General features: G+C 29.9%; 2 protein-coding genes across 2 annotated transcripts in view; one reads left to right on the forward strand and one right to left on the reverse strand.

Annotated features, from left to right (window-relative positions):
* The window catches only part of LOC118064045 (uncharacterized), a 158,884-nt gene that overhangs the window by 44,409 nt on the left and 94,505 nt on the right, over positions 1-19,970 (forward strand). The gene's annotated exons all lie outside the window — the stretch shown is intronic.
* Positions 15,591-16,785, reverse strand: LOC118064047 (uncharacterized). The gene is made up of 4 exons (XM_035078401.1): positions 16,580-16,785; positions 16,252-16,496; positions 15,980-16,177; positions 15,591-15,810 (listed from the first exon to the last, which is right to left on the reverse strand). The coding sequence occupies exons 1-4, from the start codon at positions 16,632-16,634 to the stop codon at positions 15,634-15,636; spliced, it is 675 nt and encodes a 224-aa protein (XP_034934292.1). The 5' UTR covers positions 16,635-16,785; the 3' UTR covers positions 15,591-15,633.

Raw genomic sequence — 19,970 nt, forward strand, 5'->3', positions numbered from 1 at the left:
CCTGATTGCAATGTTGTTATACAAACCCGTGTCTCTTTAGTGACAATTATTTTTTTATTATTTTTTGTAACGCATGAACCCATGTGTCAACACCAAGAGACGTTAATGAGTTTCAAGACCGCAGGGGAAATGTTACGGAAGTGACGCGAATGAGAAGACCGTATGGTAAATGTATAAACGGGAGCATTTTTGTGGCAGCTGTTTGAAGAATAGAAAAAGATTATCTCCTATACGCGTGCCTTAGACAAGATATGAGAGTTTAAGCTTAGCTGTGGTCCACAGTTTATTTTTTCAAGCCAACGAAACCGTTTTCAATTCGCAAAAGCTTTCAAATTAATCGAAATATTATTTTAAATGATTTCATAAATACGTTATATTCAATTAAAATCATTTCCATTATCAATAATAAATAATTAAAAATATTTAAATATTTATCCAATAATTAAGCTAATTATATTTTCGATAATTAATTATTTGCATGCATTTATTTATTATCAATTGGTGTCAATGGGAGTCATGATAAAAAAGTTTATTATATTAATTGATTCACATTTTATTATTAATAAAAATTATTATTTACTTCTTGAAATGAGTAAACTTTTTTGAAAAAAAATCAATAATTTCACTCTATATTTTTTCTTTTTTAATATTTGACAATTTATTCATTAGCTATGTTCAACATCATAATTAACGTTCCTGTTGGAACCACGTGTTAGATAATTGAAGTTAATGAAAAAAGGAAGCATGTAACAGTTTGAAATATTGAATAATTGCTTTGATTGATACGATAATTCAAAAAATTTATGTAACATACTGATAATCATCATCACCATCTTAATTGAAAGATAGTACATGAGATAATGAAATAACATTTTCCAGTAAACTACAAAATTAAAAAAAAAAATTCCATTTTATTTACTAATATATAAAAAAATGATAAATTTTTTTTTCTGTCGACATACGGAAATTGTAGATAAATGAAACAGGTGTGAAATAAAAATAGCTGAGTTTATTTAAATTAAAAGAAAAAAAAAAAAGACAAACTAAAAGTGGAAATAATTAGCAGTATTCAATCCAATCAGTGAGAATTCATGGAACGTTGGTAGGCGACGAGATTATTAGTTATTAACGAGGCAATTAATAGTTCGTTCTAACCAGTTTCGAATGAGCTATATCTCAATGAAATGCATGAATTGAGAAAGCAGATAGAGCGATATCAATAATGTGCGTGTGCATAATCGTAAGCTGTGCAGCTGTCGTTTTATGGTATAGTGTTCTCATCAGGTTTTACATTAAGTTTTTTATACATAAAAATTTCAGCTCCCGGTATTTCTTTTTTAGTTTTATTCATTTTTTTGTTTTTATTCCTTTTCTTGACATACAGAGTAGATTATTGATCTCTCTCTGCACCTGGCGTATATTTTACGTAAACGTATACACCCATGCTCAGTAGTTCCCTTCTTAACCTGTAGCACTTTAAATCCTGTTTGATTCTGGATTTCGAAGTGTCGGATAGTAGGATTTGTTGTGATTTAATTCATGTCGAGTTAAGTACGATCGTAGGTGAAACTTTTTTGTAATCTAGACATGCACATTTTTCCGGTCTCTTGAAACTTTAGCTACAGCTTAGGTTTAGATGTTGAGCTCTTATGGTCATTTAGGCGTTACTAAAGTACAACGAGCGAAGCTAAAAGGATATTAATGGCTTCGAACACCTATAAATATTTTATTTAGCTTCTATAAAATATGCATTTTACTACACAATGATCACTATAACCGTGAACACCACAATTTTTATCCCTTTTATTTGTCATATAATAACGCTATTTATTGATTGAGTCATTTTTATTTTATTTCCTTTGATTTTCTTCATATCAATGGGTTTATTTTATCACTAGAGTTGAAGTTATATCTATTCTCGTGATGTTTTATTTCATTTGTCTGACGATTAGGATATACATTTTCGATTGTTAATCGTATATATACATTGACAATAGAGCAAATGTGGGTAATGAAAATTATATCAGTAATTGTATCTCATATGTATTATTCAACGAGTATAATTTAAATTCACGCTTATTCTACTCATGTAGACTAAAACAATATGCCCTTCATTCTTTAATGTATCCGTATGCTTTTTTCAGTAGGTAATCGTTGCTCTTCTTCCGTTAATAAAAGTCATATTTATTTTTTAATTATATTTTTATAATTTGTATTTTAATATGAAAATTTTTTCATTTCAGTTTTATGAAATGATAAAAAAAATTTAATAAAATGCATAGAGAATTTTTTTTATAAAAAATTGGTGTTTGAAAGAATTCTTTTATAACATATGAATGTCTTTTCATAAAAACAAATGCATCCAAATGTTAATAAAACTTTAAATTAAATTTTTTATTGCATTTAAATGATTATATGATGTCGAATATTTTATCAAACAAAGAAAAAATTAAACCTGATATTTATTTCTTTCATGAATGAATAAAAATTTTTTTATTACAAAAAAAAAACGAAAAAAAAAAAAAATTTATTGAGGGTGTGTTTCAATACAGTGTTACAACCGATAAAAATAACTCTTTTATCTATTTTTTCGTGACATTTTTATCCACAAAAATCAGTCCAGTGACACATTAGATATCACGCAATCTCTAAAAGTGCTAAAAGTCTTTGTAAAAAATGTTGAATAGCTCTATATATTGCAAAACGTGTCTGTTTGATCCAGAAAGCGGTCTCGTGTAAGTTTTATGTTTGTGAAATTAGTTTCTTTTTAAAAAGATTCCTTCATACGGTCTACACTAGTTCTTTTATTCCTTGGCCTTATTTGTCAGTCGCCATATAGTGTAGTTCCATATCACTCCTCATCAGCTATACGCTGTCATGAAAGACAATTTGGAATAAAAAGCGGTGTCTCGCGTGCGCTTAGAAGCTGTCTCACTACTCCTGTCTAGACTGCCTATTGGCGATGCGACGAACACGACCATCGACAGTCTCATCGTTTCCTCTTCTCGTCTTTGTGAAGACTTTTATCGAAGGCCACGTCATCGACCGATCGCTATCGATCTTTTACAAGCAGTCAGCAAGGAAGTTACTATCAATGTCTTGAAGCCATACAACAAATAGTAGTAGGAGTCATCATCACAGTATAAATTCATGTTCACTGTCGGAGATTGTAATGTTGATTTATAATCCCTTTGGGCTCGTTTTCCACTACAAAGTGATGCCGAGGATGTAATGAAGACGCTAAGTAGGCCAACTGTAGTCACGGATTCAACAAAAGACCTCCTGATCGCCCACATTAGAGACCTCCTATCAGTTTTTACGGTCTTATTGCTCCTTCTGTTGCGGCTTTTTCTATTATATCGATGAATTAAAGTGCAATTTAGTCGATAATAGAAATTAACTGCCAGTCTGACCGCACTCACGTACATAATCGTACCGTTACCATTCCGTCTATCGTCTGACGCTTAACGAGAAACTCGAACACGTCTCACCATGTTAGGAAAAACATGCCCAAGGCATTCTACTTCTCTCGTGGTCTCTGAGAAATAGTTGCAACTCTTAACTCATTCCTTCCTTTTCCCACGCCTCTTGACCGCAACTCCAAACCAAACATTGTCATAAAACAAACAGTATTTTGTCAAACTTTACTTTTTTATGATCTAACTTACCTTTTTGCTTTTTTACTGAATCAACTGTAAACTCCATTTTTGCAGAATTTTATCTTCTCATTATTTCTTTCTTTTTTTTCGTTTTAAGTAGAATTTATAAATTAACTTACAAAGTCATGTCTTTTGTCATCAACTTAAAAGTTTTGTTATCCTTTAAAAATATTAATATTTCTTTCTACTAAAAAAAAATTATTAAAATTATTAAAAAAATTTTAATTAGTAGTAAATGCATTGTCTTATTAAAAAATATCTCATTGTCAGTGATAGTTATCCGTAAACTCAGTTAGTTAATTGTCTAGAAAATCGATATTCAATAATTACGAAAAATTCATATACACTCTGAAAATGGTAGTTTACAATTTAACTAGAATTTTTGTTTTTCAATGTACAGAAATTCATCCAATAACTGTATTTTTTCGATTAAAATTTTTCTGTGGTTTACACGATGTGAGATAAATTTAAAGCTAACGGATTTAAGGTTGTCCATTAGTAGTAGATGTACTTTTTCATGATTATCTGGTGGGCGTAATATATATAAGTTCTTCCACGGGGCTAATGTAACCGTAAATGTAATAGCACCTCGATCAAGTCACGTGCGACACGCGCCAAAGGATTTCTTTGCGAATATAATACCTTTTTATCGCAGCGAGTGCAGTAAGAGCTCTCGAGAATACCCCGGCTTCCTGTATTTTACCATTTTTGAAAGGCCATCTCAACTTCCTGAGCATATATCGTTATAACTTTTTATTATCTAATCATACTTTAATAGCACCAGTCGTGAATTTTCACTAGTTTCCTCTATTTTTCCTTATTACTTTTCTTTTTTTGCTACACTTTTTTCTACTCCATTCCGTTATTTTACATTCATTTCCACATTCACGATGGGAAATACTTTGCGGAATGTTTGGAATTGAAATTACCGCTACAGATTTGTGATTGTTGTGTAATTTTCATCGATGCAATCCAGCTGTGGACCGTGAAGCCAGACCCACTTCCGGTTTATGGGATTGGTCGAGTTCTCAATTCCGTATCGGTCAATTAATGTCTTTGTGTATATTTCGTTTGCTTCGTAAACCAACAAATTGCTATTGGCAACATTTGCGAAGCTTCCAACAACTTTGACTTTAATCAGAATCATTAATTCAAGAACTCGCTATTGGGTAAAGGAGAAAGTTGAGAAATAGGAAGGAGGAGAGACTTTCGAATCGACGAACCATAAGCTAAGTTTGACCAGTGGCAAGATTGTGGGATGCATAGATTTACTTGTGACCTGGTGCTCATTGTGCTGTTGGGTACTTGCCAATTATATACATCTTTATTCTTTTTTGTGCCATTTCGTTGAGATTATTACTTTCACTATCGTACCAATTTTTTTGCTCTCTTAGGTTTTTGAGATTCATAGATTTTCTGCTGAATGAGTCACAAGAGAAATTGTTTTTCTTCATTTGACATTCGAATTATCATAAGTAAGAATCAATGAAGAATTATTTTAATGTATTTCTATGTAAATTTGATTAGTTATTTTGATTTAAAAATTATTTTTCATTTAAGATAATTTTTTAATCAATATTTGGGGTGAAAATTGACGCTAATTTATTTAATTTAAGCGGATAATATTGTTCATCACATTTTTATCCCATAGTAACTCAAATTAATTTTGCAAAAATTGGTTTAGAATCTTAGGTAGTTTCATGCTGAACAGTTATTAAAATTAACGACTACCCGCTATTCATACAGGATTATTACTTTCACCGAGACTTTTATTTTTAGTTTCATACAATATTCTAAGTACATTTTATTTACGTCGTTGAATTTCTAGTTAAATCCACTGCAGAAATGTCCGCCACCTATCATTTATCTCTTCCTGCTGTGAAGCAACAACGAAGGGATGTCGTCGTCGTGGTGCACGGGTGGTTAAACTTTGAAGCATCTGTCCAGGGGTTGACGCGAACATGCGCATTATGCAGTCATGTGGAACGTAAATATTGCAAAAGATAGACCACCCATTGTGAATATTTTTACTACTCAAAAATTATTTAAAATTTGCATAAATTTCATCAACTTTATCTTTCATATTTATTTGATTTTTTTTTTCTAATTTCATTTTACTACCCAAGTACATTTAATAACATCACTAACTCATCTGTAATAGTGCTTTTAACTTGGAGATTTAATAGGAACATATATACAATACCCATCGATATTGCTATCTCAAGTTAGCAGGCAAGTGAAGGAGGTCATTGTGCCCCTTTCTCCTTCACCCTCAAGTACACTCAACTCGAACCTTAAAGTATACTAGGGTACTTCTGCTAGTTTCCACCCTTTCATCATTCTCCCTTGAATTTTTTTACATATTATTCTCCCCACGAATTGTCCACCAATGAAGGTTTAGCCAGACAGAATTCATGAGATATCTAAAAACTCTTCACTCTAAGGCTTACTAAGTGATTGAGATGCTTTTCATGCATATAACGAATCGATAATCTATCAAGAGAGAACTTGGTTCCTATTCTCCATTATTAAAATTTTTTTACTCCATTATAATAGTGCATTGATTAAAACTGAAATACGAGTAATGGAATGAAACAATAAAAAACTAAAAAGAAAAATCGTTGAAAATTGTTCATCAAAATAATATATTTCAATTCTTTTATCTTGTTGGAGTATTATTTAAAAACATTCAGCCTCCATTCTTGAAATTTTTCAAGCTTTAAATGAAATATTCTATTGTCATAAAATGTTACGCGTATTTAATATAAATTGACAAAATAGTAAAAAATATCTATCCGTAGAGAGTTTATACATTGAATAATAAAATGAAAATGTGATTGAATGGAGGATTTGCACTCTATTACGAAACTGTAACGTTGAGTGGATTTAGCAATTTATAAAAATGAAAAATAAAAAAATATTATTGTTGGTAAAGGTTGAAGAATGAAATTGGCAGAAAAATATGAGAATATTGGAGCAATGTGAATCCCCATAGTGCCGAGAGCAAAAGTGGGTACCTACGATAACTCTGAAACGAGCAAAAGGGTATTTATCGTAGTACTCGGTCGAGTAAACGAGTGCATATATCATCTCATATTCCCCGCAATTTAGGAGTCCAGACAGCGATATAGGATGACTACAGTGTGATTTATTTCCTTAACATGGAAGTTAAGTGTAGACTAAATGTTTAGTTGTATCAATACCTGGATAAGAATACATGCTCTCTGATATCCTTTGGCATGTTCATATTTATCATCTTCAATTATCTTTTGTTATGCTTTACTATAAAATATAACTTGGTTTTTATACTCGTTTTTTACAATTGATTTATTACAAAACAGATAAAAGTTAATCTATTTATTTATAGGAAATTATTTTTTTATTGAAAAAAATAAATATCAAATTCAGTATTTAAAAAAAAAATTGCAAAAATCGATTGAATTTTATTGCAATGTTAAAATGCAAAATAATTGGCAATTTACAATATTGGTAATAAAATTTATTTTATTCCATTTTTAAAACAACCAGAAAAAAGTCATTATGTTGACTAGTTTATTTTTACGAGCATATTATACATGTAAGGGTATATTCCATCAAAGCTAATTAGAATTCTAAGGTAATTAAATTTACGTCTACTCTGGAACCAACTTCTCTTGAAAGATTGATACTGAAATTGCTTTAATTTAAACTGTTGCATAAATACAAACACTTTAATTTCGTACTTAAAAAACACAGTTAAGTGTAAAATAAAGTCTTACAAATGAGAGATATAAATTTATAAAATAACTTAAATTAAAATGTAGAAATGAAATTAAAATTCTCCAACAACACTAGAGGTTGTTCACTAACTTTGGGTTATATTTGAGATAAATGGCTTCGCAGAATACCTTGATAGCTTCTAATTACAGACTCAGCCTCTTCAAAATTTATACAGCTTCGCTGGTAAATTCATCATCACCGATTGCTACGAATTTTGTTGTTATTATAGTTATTAGTAATTAACACCAACACTTTTGTAGCAATTTTTAATATTTAATTGCGTAAAAATTTTTTTTTGCATAAGAGAGTCGATGAAATTATGCATAATAGTATTTGCATAATTTCAGAAAATATTTCATATAATAATTTGCAGACTAATCCATTTAAATCGGTCAGTTAATTAGAATTTTAATTAAAATAATTACATCGCGAATTAAATGAAGAATAGCTTTAGAAATAATACTCAAGTATTCTTGCATTATCCATTTTTCAAATGAAATTGAATAACTAAATTGTTGCAATTAAACTCACCGCAAATTCAAAAGTTTACTATTTTTATTCATTGATTTCTTTTTTATCATTATATAATAATATTTTATTGTATTAATTGAATTGGATGTAATGAGATTGATGATTAACTAGAATAAACATTCTGAATGACTCATAATAAACCAACAGTTTATTGAAGAATTAATTACTGAATAAAGTGCTAAGGTATTTGCTTGATAGACTACGGCGACAAGATACCTCCACAAACACCTGCTCTTCAATTAAGGATTCCACTGGTAATTAATTCTCCATGAAAGGGCCAAGCATGCATGTGCTTACCTTCCCAACATTGCTTGCTTCTTCTTTGCTGTTTTCTCAACATAGCGTGAATTCTCGTGAGATCCATAGCCGCCAATGTTGATGCACGCAATCAAATTACCTTGCTTTTAAAATTGGTCCTTGAAAATATATTTTTATAACAAGGTTCCGATTAGGTCTTCACAATTAATATTATTTCTATCTAGATTATTTTGATGTTGATCAGCGTCTTGATGAAAAATATTTTTATTTCATGACATAAAAAAATGTAATAATTAGAGCACACAGAAGTTAGCAAGAGACAAACTTATTTCATCTTTTTTGTGCTACCCTCATCTCACTCCTAAGAGCCTTGTTTTATTATCTAAAAATAGTGAAGTTTCCAAGCAATAGCTAGTGGCATCCATTCGTGACAGAAATAATGCCTTAGTAAGTAAAGAAAACAAGGTCAGACAAGGGAACTGATATCTCAGTCGGTTTCAATGTAATAATGCAAGTGTTCTTGGTCAACTCTTTTCTTTTCGAATTTCCGTAGCTTCTGTTTAACTTGAAAATTTTTTCATCCTCCAACGATTCTTTCTTTTTTCTGCAATATATGCATCTGTTTTTCGTTCAATGATTTCTTGTTCTCCAGTTCAACGTCTCCTTGTTTTATTATTTTCATTTCGACACTGAAAAACAAAGAGAACTGTTGGATTTGATGGAGTGATATGAGAGTTGATTCACTGGAGGATAAATATACATTCGTGTCGATTTGTATACACAGTATGAGACTCAGATGCATGCAAAAGACGTAAGGATATAGCTCGTTGCATCAAGACACATCGATTTGTGAGGCTTGAAAATTTTTTTTTCGCCCACGTGAGTCTTCTGGCACGTGGGCGCGACAACCGAGACATGAGAGTTTTAAACTCCTGAGGCTTCTATTCAATTGTCCGTATCGACGTATTAGAGAGATGTTTGGTATTTGAAATCGGAGTATCACGAGAACATTTCCTGCCGAGTAATATGTTTTTTTTTATTTTCTTGAATTGCTTTGCTTTTATTTAAAACGTTTTGTCGACGTGTGTTAAAAGAAGCTATTCAAGATATGAAAACTTGAACAATACTTGCTGAAATTGCTAGAGACCTTTTTAGCTTCAGTAAGCAATAAATATTTTTATGCTATTTATTTTTACTGTTTATCAAATTGAATATATTAATTTATTTTTAATACAATGAAGAAAGTAATTACGAAATTAAAATTAAATGATGATTGATAATAATGATTAAATAAATATTTAATATCTGTTTTATTAATCGTGGAAATGGTATTTATATAATCTTGATTTATTCGCACGACGGCCGTAAATGATTAGTTAACTCGATAGATAAGTTTTGCTACTGGATATTCCACAGAAATGGATGACCATGAGATCCAGTCGACGGTAGAATCAATTCTTGGACCTGGAGTGAAGGTCATTGACTGTGAGAAGAAGTCCTCTGTACAGGAGGAGGAAGTTTTGCTTATAAACGGCGTACCAATTGCACTTGAGGGTCCAGATGGTGTAGCTATACGAGAAGCGATGCTTACAGGCCAGATACCGCCTTGTGATCTTCTCAATCAAATTTTAGTCAGAGCTGGAATTTTGAGGTAGCAAAAAATGATCAGATGTGTATATACTTTGGCTGATTACCAAAGTTAATACAAAAAATTTCTCTGTTAGTTTAATCTTTTTTTTTCGAACTTTTTATGCCTGCTTAGTTTCTTGTAATAATACTTTTTCAATTACTACTTAAATATTTTTTTAATCTATTCCTTTTTTTAAATTAAAAACGTGTGATTTATTTAAAAAATATCTCTGTCCCATTATTAAAAATATTTCTATCAGATATTTTATTTTTTAATTTAAATTCAAAGATCATTTTTTGCTATTTCCTGTGATGAATCTCATTAAAAAAAAATTCTAAAGGGCTCCAGTGCGTTTGGAGACGTCGTTGAGTGTAAAGTCAAGCATAATGACGAAGGAGGAGGTGACAGTGGCTCGAGATGGCAAGGTTGTAGATGAACGAAGTCGTGAAACCAAGGATAACAACTACTATACATCATCAACAAGCGAAATCTGGGAACCAGTGGGAATAGTCCATCGACCAAAAAATCTTAAACCGTTCGATAGTTCAGACGAGTCGAGACCAAACTCCAACGCGAGTTCAGATCAGGGTTATACGACCCACAATAGTAGCACGAACGTTCTCAGAGAACGTGGAGGTGCAGTTATAGGATGTCCTATCTGTGAGGACAATGATCCTGATTGTGCACAACATTGTCTTGGAGGATTGGCCGGACTTGGAGTAAAAGTAGCTGGAGTACAAACAACTACATCAGTGGTAAGCAATACTTACCTTCTGTATAGTGTTTTCCTTCTTCTCTTCTCTCACTTACCTTCCTTCGTCTTAATCTAATTGCTAGTAATTAGGGCACGGTTAAAACCCTGTGTCTCTCTACGTCACAAAGTATTCAACGTTCACTGGAGCGCGAACTGACTCCCTTTCATTTTACAAATACGGTTAAGACGGACTTCATTTTTTTTTTATAACTCTCTTATTTATTTATGGACATAATTTACGTACTTTTTGCTCTATAATTAACCAACAACTGCAGTTTACTGGCATTATATTTTATGAGCTGTCAGGATAATTTGTTTATTTTTCAATTCCAATGTTAACTGACTCCAAACAACTCATGTTTTTATTTTTTCTAACTGTTCAAGTGATAAATTGCCGTTTTATCACTAATAACTTTTTTATCAGTGACAAGTTCAATGCAACTACTGTTTCCTACTATTACCAACTCTTGGTTAACGAGATATCTTAATGCTAGATTTCTGTTTTACCATCTTATATACTGTCGATAAATTTTTTATTCTTGATAAAACAGAAACTCATTGATCAGAACCAACATTTGATAAGATTGTTAGCTGATAAAACAGTATCGCATCCCTAGAGAAGTCTTCTGAAAAATTCATCCGTGGTAAATGTCGTTTTCCAATTTTAAAAATGATGTTATCATAACTCGTCTAGACTAGAATCTCCAATAATTCCCTTTTATAGCAACTTATTGAATAATAGAACTTGAAATTCTTATTCTTGAACACTTTATTCATACAAAAAGTATCATTTTGATGTTCTATATCATCAAAGTATGACAGTTTTTTCCAGCCTCCAATATGTTTTCATAGCGTGATAAACTCATACTGAGAAATGTTGACATTGAGGTAGCATATTTTTCCTAGTTTCCGCAGTCACATCGTAAAGATAAATGTAACATCTGAAGACATCGTGGCAGATCGCGAATTTTAAAGTGGCAGAAATGCGACAGCACGAGAGACGTGATCAGCCTACGTTGTGGCACATCATATAGGATATCAAGTCTGTGTTCAGGAGTCATACATTACCCGCAACGACGTACTGACATGTCTCTTACACATTCCTACCTTCTAGTCACGAAATTCACCCTCGTCCGTTTCAAATTTATTGCCCACAACTCGGATCTTTCGTTTCCTATACACGCTACCGGAAGCATTTCTTTCATCAATTTTTAGCACGCAATTTTTTTGTCATTTAGAAAACTGCAATGTGTTCTTTAGAAACAATAGATATCCTATTTTTTTTTTTTTCGTCCTTCAGTTATTACACTTTTCCATAAAAATTCTTGACAGTGAGTTTATTGAAAAATAAAAAATAAAAATATCAAATAGAGAAATAAATAAATTAACGAATAATGATCAATAATGTAGTTTTAAAAATAAAGCTTTTCTCTGAAATTAGATGGGAAATGGATATCAGTGATCTCCTTGTCAAAGTAAATATTAATTACTCATACCTGTTACTTTGATAACAAGTAACAAATCTGTCAATAAAATACAATGATAAGTAAATAATTCTTCATCGTGAAATTACATTATTCACGACTATTTCATTAATGGTTCTTTTTTCTGGGCTGCAAACGACAAGCGGAGAATTCGGAAACCGATCGATGAATCCAATTAAATTTTGCAACACAGTTGTCCATATGAGAGAGTGAGATGAGAAGAACGAGCATTCGGTTGACACCCACCAAATTGCATTTTATGCACACACCCGCCGTTGACTATCACAAACCAAGTTGCTGTCTCTACATTTTTCTCTCTTATTTTCACTCCCCAGCAATTCGCAAAGTTTACTGAGACCCTCAATCCGTTAATTTTTTTCATTTTTACGTGATGCAAAGAACGCTAGGGAAATCTGTTTTACTACCTTCGGTTATTAAAGTCTTTTTCCGTATGAGCCCTTCACCACAACAACACTTTTGTCTTTCAAATATGAAAAAATATTCGTTTCGTACCGAATAGGGTGTTGAGTAAATTGCTAAGGAAAAAAATGTTACATTTATAAAAACATCATATAAAATCTTTCATGCTTTAAAATCTTTTGAGACTCCTAGTTTATGAATCTATTTATAATCGATTGCGCATTGGAGAGCAAGAGCTTTTGTTGCTTTTACTTTACGAGAGAACATTCTCCAAGATCCCATCGTAACCACAGTCTCTAGGCCAGTACTGCACATTCGACAGTTTAAGCTACATCATTAACTGCAACATAGCGCAATTTTCAAAGTAACTCTGAGTGCATTAAGTTAAAAATTCTACTAGACAAAATATTGATTTATTTCGTTGACGCATTAAAAGTAATTGTACTAAAATTACTATTTTTAATTGGAATTTAAATATTTTTATTTATAACTATTAGCTAATATAATTGTTTCAAAACTACTCAGAAATTTTGGTAATTAAATTAATAATTGCAACTAAAAATTCAAATATTCGATTGATTATTTAATTGAATTAAAATAAATATTGAATATTTATTTAAACTTTCACCAGATAATTTAATAAATAACTTATATAAAATATTCTCTATCGTTATAATAATTATTTTGTAAAATCTATTGAAGATAATTTTTATTTATAAAAATTCAATAGTTCAACTCGACTTTTTTTTGGTGTAATTACAGAACAAAATATTGAATTAAAGTTGATAATTGACGTATTCAAATGACTTTAAAAAGAAATTTAATCTTGATCTTGGTATCGTGTCATTTGTAGTTTATCAGCTTAGAACGACAGTATTGGAAACATTTGCCTATAGATCGTGACCCGTTGTTCAGTCATCCAGCTGTGGCGATACATTGGCAATGCAAATTTTCGTCAAAATAATCCATGCATATCGACGAGGTGAACCCTGCCGACAAAGCGTCATCCAACATTTCACGGTGTATTGTTAGGGAGAGATAGAAATAGAGAGACCAGTTCTCATGGTTGATTGTGTACATCAGAATATAATAAGTTCTATATAGCCAAATACAATCAAATTGCTTCGCTCATAGAAGCACGTTTCATCATACTGTTAATTCAAAGTACAAGTGTTGTGGCACGTGCTTGTATTTCTGTCAGAGCTATTTTGAAATCCTGCTAATGACTGTGTAATTATCATCAAGAAAAAAAAAAGAACATTATTTAATTGGGATTTGCTGTTTTACCAACAATATGCCACATGAGGGTGAAAGTGATACTTTACCAACAGCTTATGGTGTCATGATAGCTGTCATCACCGGCTTACTCGGTTACATTTTGTGGGTGAGTTTCCAATTTTTTTCGTGTCATTCCTTTTTTTTTCCATTTTTATTCTTGAGAGTTATCTATATTGAGGTTGAGGAAAAGCGTTAATTTTAAGCACACATTCAAGATGATGTTATGTATAGTAAGGTCCATGTGCGTTGTTCTATTTCCGTCAAATTACACCGTTGGCATCTTGAAAGTAAGACGTCTGGTGTTTTTAGCAAGGCGTGATTTTCACGAGACATTAGTGCAGCTTAAGAGACAAATCATATCGAAACTAAAAAAAATTAAAGCGATCCTCTGAGAGGTTTTTTTTCTGGTCTTAGTTTATGAAGCGTAGAATAAAGTTATTAAATTACGTATAAATAGCGTTGTTAAGTCCAAGGTTCACTCGAAATTACTAGTAAATTGGCTTGTTAAAGAAATGTAGTTATATTGGCAGATAACGAATAGCTGACCTTTGGATAATTTTGAAAAGGCATTTAAAATCTTTATTACTTTGGTTTGTAAAGGAAATCCAATATGTCGATGATAGCTTGTGGATAAGGATAACTGTGATGGAAAATAGATTGAACCAATTTGAAGACTAAAGATACAAACGAGATTTGAAATATAAAATATTGAAAAGATGGTAGGTTTATTGAGATATGTAAAGTAGTGATGGATAGATGTTGTTGACATAAAAAAAATTTTTAATATTTTTAAAACAACATCAAACAATTAATTTAATTTTAATCAAAAACAATTACCATTAATGAGTTTTGTAATGCATAGTAATTTGAAAATTAGAATGATGACTTTGTTAATTTCTGAACTTCGACCTGGTAAACTCGATGTAAATGGATAAACACTTGCTGAACATTTCTCAGTTGAATGTGAAGTAACTTTGACAAGATGACTTGGTTGATTACAGAATTCGCAGGTATCTAATTTATCCAACACAGAAAATTTAATGTTAGTTTTCTTTATCATTTAAATGTAAAATTGTTACCTGCTGCTTGTTTTAATTAAATTTCAATGACCAATAATTCAGAATATAGATCTATAATCTATTCATGTCACGAGTGAACAGCATGTGAAATGAAATGTTTGCTAGGAATTATTATAGATTCAACTTTGAACATTGGATAAATTTATTCTCATTGAAGACATTATTGGTTTTCGTGCGGTAGATCATTCCAAAATAATGACTATTTACATTTAATTATTATCAATAAATTCCTACATATTTTTCTTTCATTTTATATCTCAACGTTGCCACATCGATAACTCAATTATTTCAAACAATTTATTGAAACTACAAATTGCAAAGAAAAAATATAGAAAAATATTTTTAAAAGTTTGCTTTAAAATTAAAAGTAGTTAAGAAAGCGAAGAAGTTTATGTTTTATCGAATCTAAAAAAAAAAGTCTAAAACAGAAAAATTGTACAGATGAAAAAAGTAAAGGAAATGTCAAGATCACTAGTTGAAAGCGTCTGCAGGTCTCTAGTTTACGATCGAATGACGCAAGATCCAATAGATGAGATTACGGGTTTGCGCTTGAGTTCCAACACTGCAGCCAGTACTGCATTTCTCTTATTCTTACCCTTCCTTCTGAAATACAATTCACAGCTCTAGTTTTACGATTGAACTTAACTTTCCCATGGAGACACAATCTCCAAAGATGTTTTTTCGGCTCGGATATTTTTCCTTAACGAAATCGTATTGGATTTTAGAATGTTATTACTATTATCTGTACAAGGTGACGTGTTTATTTATCAAATCTTCAATATCAAGTCACATTTTCATATAATCTATTACAACATTGAATAAACTCATCTTCAATATTTTCCAACTCTTGCCGGATCGATTTTATTCGTTGCACAAATGTCGAGTAAATATTTTTCGAGTATGTTTCGTCGTCTTCAATGTTATGACAATTTTTATCAAACGTCGGATTCCTTATTCCCTTTAATGGAGTACATTTTAAATAAATGTTACAATATTTTATATTTCAAGTGAATCGTATTTTTCATAGAAAAAAAAAACATCAGATTAGTATAAAAATTCTCTAGACTGAATTAAATATACTTTTTATGTCTTTCAAATCAAAAGAAAATTATCGGAAAATATCTTACATTATTACGACGATAATATCCATTATTACTCGGTATAAAATCTTTATTTAGTTGTGATAAATCGAAATCTCGATTAGACCGAGATCCTTCGGGCATCATAATCCGGAAAATCTGCTGTAACTGTTGTTGTTGCATATCTTGTAACCTCGAAGACGATCGATCTCTCGATTTTCTGTGGAATCTATTCCTTGACAATTTCTATAAATAAAAACCCAATAGAAACATGACATTATAAATAATTCAGTTCTGTAGAGATGGTTAAAATTATTTACCTTCCAAGGAAAATTTGTATTCCGATTGCTATTTATATTTATGTTATTATTTCCATTGTAAGAATCAAAATCTCCATCAGATTGAAACAGCTTGAGTCCAAGATTAGCAATGTTAATTTGATCATCAAGAAAACGTCGAGCAAAATTATTTAACGATTTTTCAGGAGAAACAAGTTGAGAATTCGGCAAAATTGAAGGTGAAGTTATTTTGAGATTTATCGGAATATTTTCGTTCTGACATTCAGCTGAAAAATTTCAAGTTATCACTGATATTGAAGTTATTGTTACTTAAGAACAATATTTGATAAAGTTCTGATACAATACTCACTTAATGATAAAAATGATAGAAGTATACTGATCATAAACGATTGCATTAAAACCATCGAATTTATTAATGAAATAATAAAATATTGAATAATATTTGAAGTCACGTTTATACCATCAATTAAATTCTTTGCTTTTATATATGTAGAGTGCAATTACAGTTCAATACTGCACAACTTGTCGTTGGTATGAAAGTTTAAATTACCTTCGTCGTGAACATATCTATGGCTATTTCATGAAAACATTTTAACAATGTTTTTTTTCTGCTTCGAGTTATTCTACTGCAATCTGTTACCATTCGAACCGTGAAGAAAGGAATTTTTGCGCCAATTTGATTACGGAATGAGAATTTTATTGTTTTTAAAATACGTTGGATAAATGTTTACAATTGAAAAATATTCATGAAATTATTCAGAGATAATTAAAATTCTTTTTCTTCTTCAATTATTTGTATGATGTAATGTCTTTTTATTATAGAAAATTTATTTACGCATAAATAGAAATATTTTTTTTTTAAAAATAAGATTTACTTTATGATTATTTCTGAATATTAGTTTTATTTGAGTAATTTTTTACATGAATATTTTAATTGTGCATTAAGTTGTAAATTCGGATGAAGAGATGAATTATTTGTGCCAAACTCTTTAAGACATTTGTAGATGGACATTAGCTTTATTTTATAAGAATTTTAATAAATTTCAATCAGCATTTTTATTGTAATACAAATCATTGTTAAAATATTTCTGTTATTTATAAAAAATATTTTATTAAATCAATACTATTAATGAAAATATACATGCAAGCATTTATCAATCAAATAAACATTGCAACAGATTGAAAACTGCTTAGTAAATATTTATTTTAATTAATTTTATCTGAATATTTTTTTAAAATGTTTACTCTACAAAAATAAAATTTATTGATAATTGATACATACTTTAATTTAATAAAAATCATTTATTTATTAATCAATGTTGGCAAAAAATGTTTAACATAGAATTTATTTAAACATACCACTGAATAAATTCGGTTCATAATTTTAATGATTTAGGAAAAATACATCTGTTGAATTAATATCAAACCAAAGCAACTTCTAATTAGCAATTTATGGTATTTATTTTGTTGGTATTCTTCAATTGTCAACATTCAAATATTATGATAATCATTATTATTCATTGTAGATGAAAATGTTTGAAATGCAACAATGAATGTGCAGTAATATTACTCTACTATGTTTGTTGAGTTATTATTCATTAGTATTAGAGTTATTAAATAATTAAGAGTATTAGTATAATTATATGAAAGTTAAAGAGTCGCATTGATATGGAATCTCCTTTCAGCTTTTATGCAATTGAGTACCACATTCTCATCGCCACTGGTTGTTCAACTTCAAACTTTTGTTGGTATTCCCATTAAAAGTTTCATTGAACAGACTTGACCCGTAATACTATAGCTTTATGGTGTTGGTGTAGAATTTAGGAAATTGTTGATCCAATATTTTATCACTTATCTCAGCACAGCTTTTAGTTGTTTAGTATTAGTTTTAAGTGTATTACTCTTGTTAATTTAATTTTAGCAAATTTGCAATTCTTTATTTATTTATTTCCTTTTTAATCTTTTTGATTAATTAGTTTTGTAAAAGTGGGTAATTTTGTTTTTTAACAATGAAATTTATGTATCATCATCACTGACCAACAATCACTATTCAATTTATATATTTTTGCATTTCATGAATTTTTTAACTGAAGTGCTCTATAATTTTATTTTATTATATACACCAAAAGTTGCTTTGTAATTTTACCTCAATTTTGTTTTAGTCATTCAAAACGAACCTATGAAGTTAAAGTCGTTAAAACTCCATTTTGTTATTATAAAATTCTGCATTCAACCATTCATAAACCAGATGAGATCATAAACAAAGTATAAAAATTTTGTTATCAATTTTAAAATTTTTCAATATTTATATAATACAAATTATTTTTCAAACAAAATCACTAATTAACTATACCATATTTAATTGTTTTATTTCTAACAAAACTTTTAATTTAAACTTTTTTTTTTAAATTTCTAAAAAAAAGTTTCTCTTGATATTTTCAATATATTTTGAATTTTAACGATAAATTAATATCTCTATAAACGCAATATTATGAAAATATTTATAAAATTGTTTTTACATAAGTAATTTTAGTTGATTTATCAAGTATAAAAGAGATACTTTGTTCAAATTCTCATTTTTCTAGCTCGTGCAGTGTCACTTTGATCTTCTTTCAGTCTAGTCTTCACTACCTTCACTTTATTCTATGATCTCTATTTTTTTTAGACATAAACATACTTTCGAGACAATTTTTTCTCCATTAATCCTTTTGTTACAAAAATAAAAAACTTGTATTCAAATTTTTTCATTGATTCTAACGAGAATATTAATTTTTATTCAATTCTGTTTAAAGAACAGTGACTTATTTAGTTTCCTGGTAGTATCTTAAGGGATGGTCTTGGTATTGGTCCAGCTCCATCAATATACTGAGATAGGTCAGTGTATTAGAAATCATTTTGAGACCAATAAATATATAGTGCGCAATATTTTGGAAGTTTTTATGTTCTAATATTATTCAGTCAAGTTATCTTTTTTTTTCTCTTTTGTGGTAAAATGAAATTTGTTCTCGTTTCATTATTGTTAACATAATAAAAAAGATTGTTCATTAACTTTACTAATTGAGTTTGAGTTTAGAGGAATAATTATCTTTTGATAACGAATTTCTCTATTAGATTATTCGCAGACTTAAAACCGTTGACGTTCAGCGACTAGAATAATGCGAATAATTGAATGATAGAGATCGAACTATATATTCAACGCTATGTATGAAGAGCTCTGAGAATAGCAGCCAAATTGTTTGGGATTATGTTGAAACTGTTTTTGATGAATATTTTATAACTGTCTAGCTGACAAAAGGTGAACTCTTTTGTTCGCAAAAAGTTTGTTGATTTTTATTTATTTTATTCATTTATTACAGAAAAAGAAAAAATTTTTTTCCAACGTCTGGTCAACACTTGACCCGATAAATATCATTGTGAGCAATACAAAAGTTTAATATATCTTTCATAAATTATTTAGATGTATTTTTTGGCTTTTTATGCACTCTTATCTCAGAGTGTGCATAGAAACCGGCTTTAATATATTCAACTTTTATTATTTTTTTTTTTTATGTATGTTGAAAAAAATGTGGTAGAAAGCTTACCGTGTAGAGTTAAAAAAAAACTTTACGTGATATTGCAATTTTCAAAGAAAATGAGTAGCGTAGTAGCAGAGTCATATGCTTTCTACCCAACTAACATCACTAGTTGCAGTCAGAGGTTAAGTCCAGGATTACGTCACGTTGAAAAGAAAATTAAGTATT

This window comes from Chelonus insularis, unplaced genomic scaffold (genome assembly GCF_013357705.1).
Source record: "Chelonus insularis isolate UGA/USDA-ARS -01 unplaced genomic scaffold, ASM1335770v1 contig_159_pilon, whole genome shotgun sequence".
NCBI classification, from domain to species: Eukaryota; Metazoa; Arthropoda; class Insecta; order Hymenoptera; family Braconidae; genus Chelonus; species Chelonus insularis.

What these genes read in the sequence shown, in the direction of transcription:
- LOC118064047 (XM_035078401.1), bottom strand. Translation starts at nt 16,634, where the DNA reads ATGGTTTTAATGCAATCGTTTATGATCAGTATACTTCTATCATTTTTA. An exon ending in ATACAAATTTTCCTTGGAAG is followed by an intron (nt 16,178 to 16,251) that starts GTAAATAATTTT and finishes TTTTATTTATAG; the next exon opens with AAATTGTCAAGGAATAGATT. An exon ending in GATATTATCGTCGTAATAAT is followed by an intron (nt 15,811 to 15,979) that starts GTAAGATATTTT and finishes ACTCCATTAAAG; the next exon opens with GGAATAAGGAATCCGACGTT.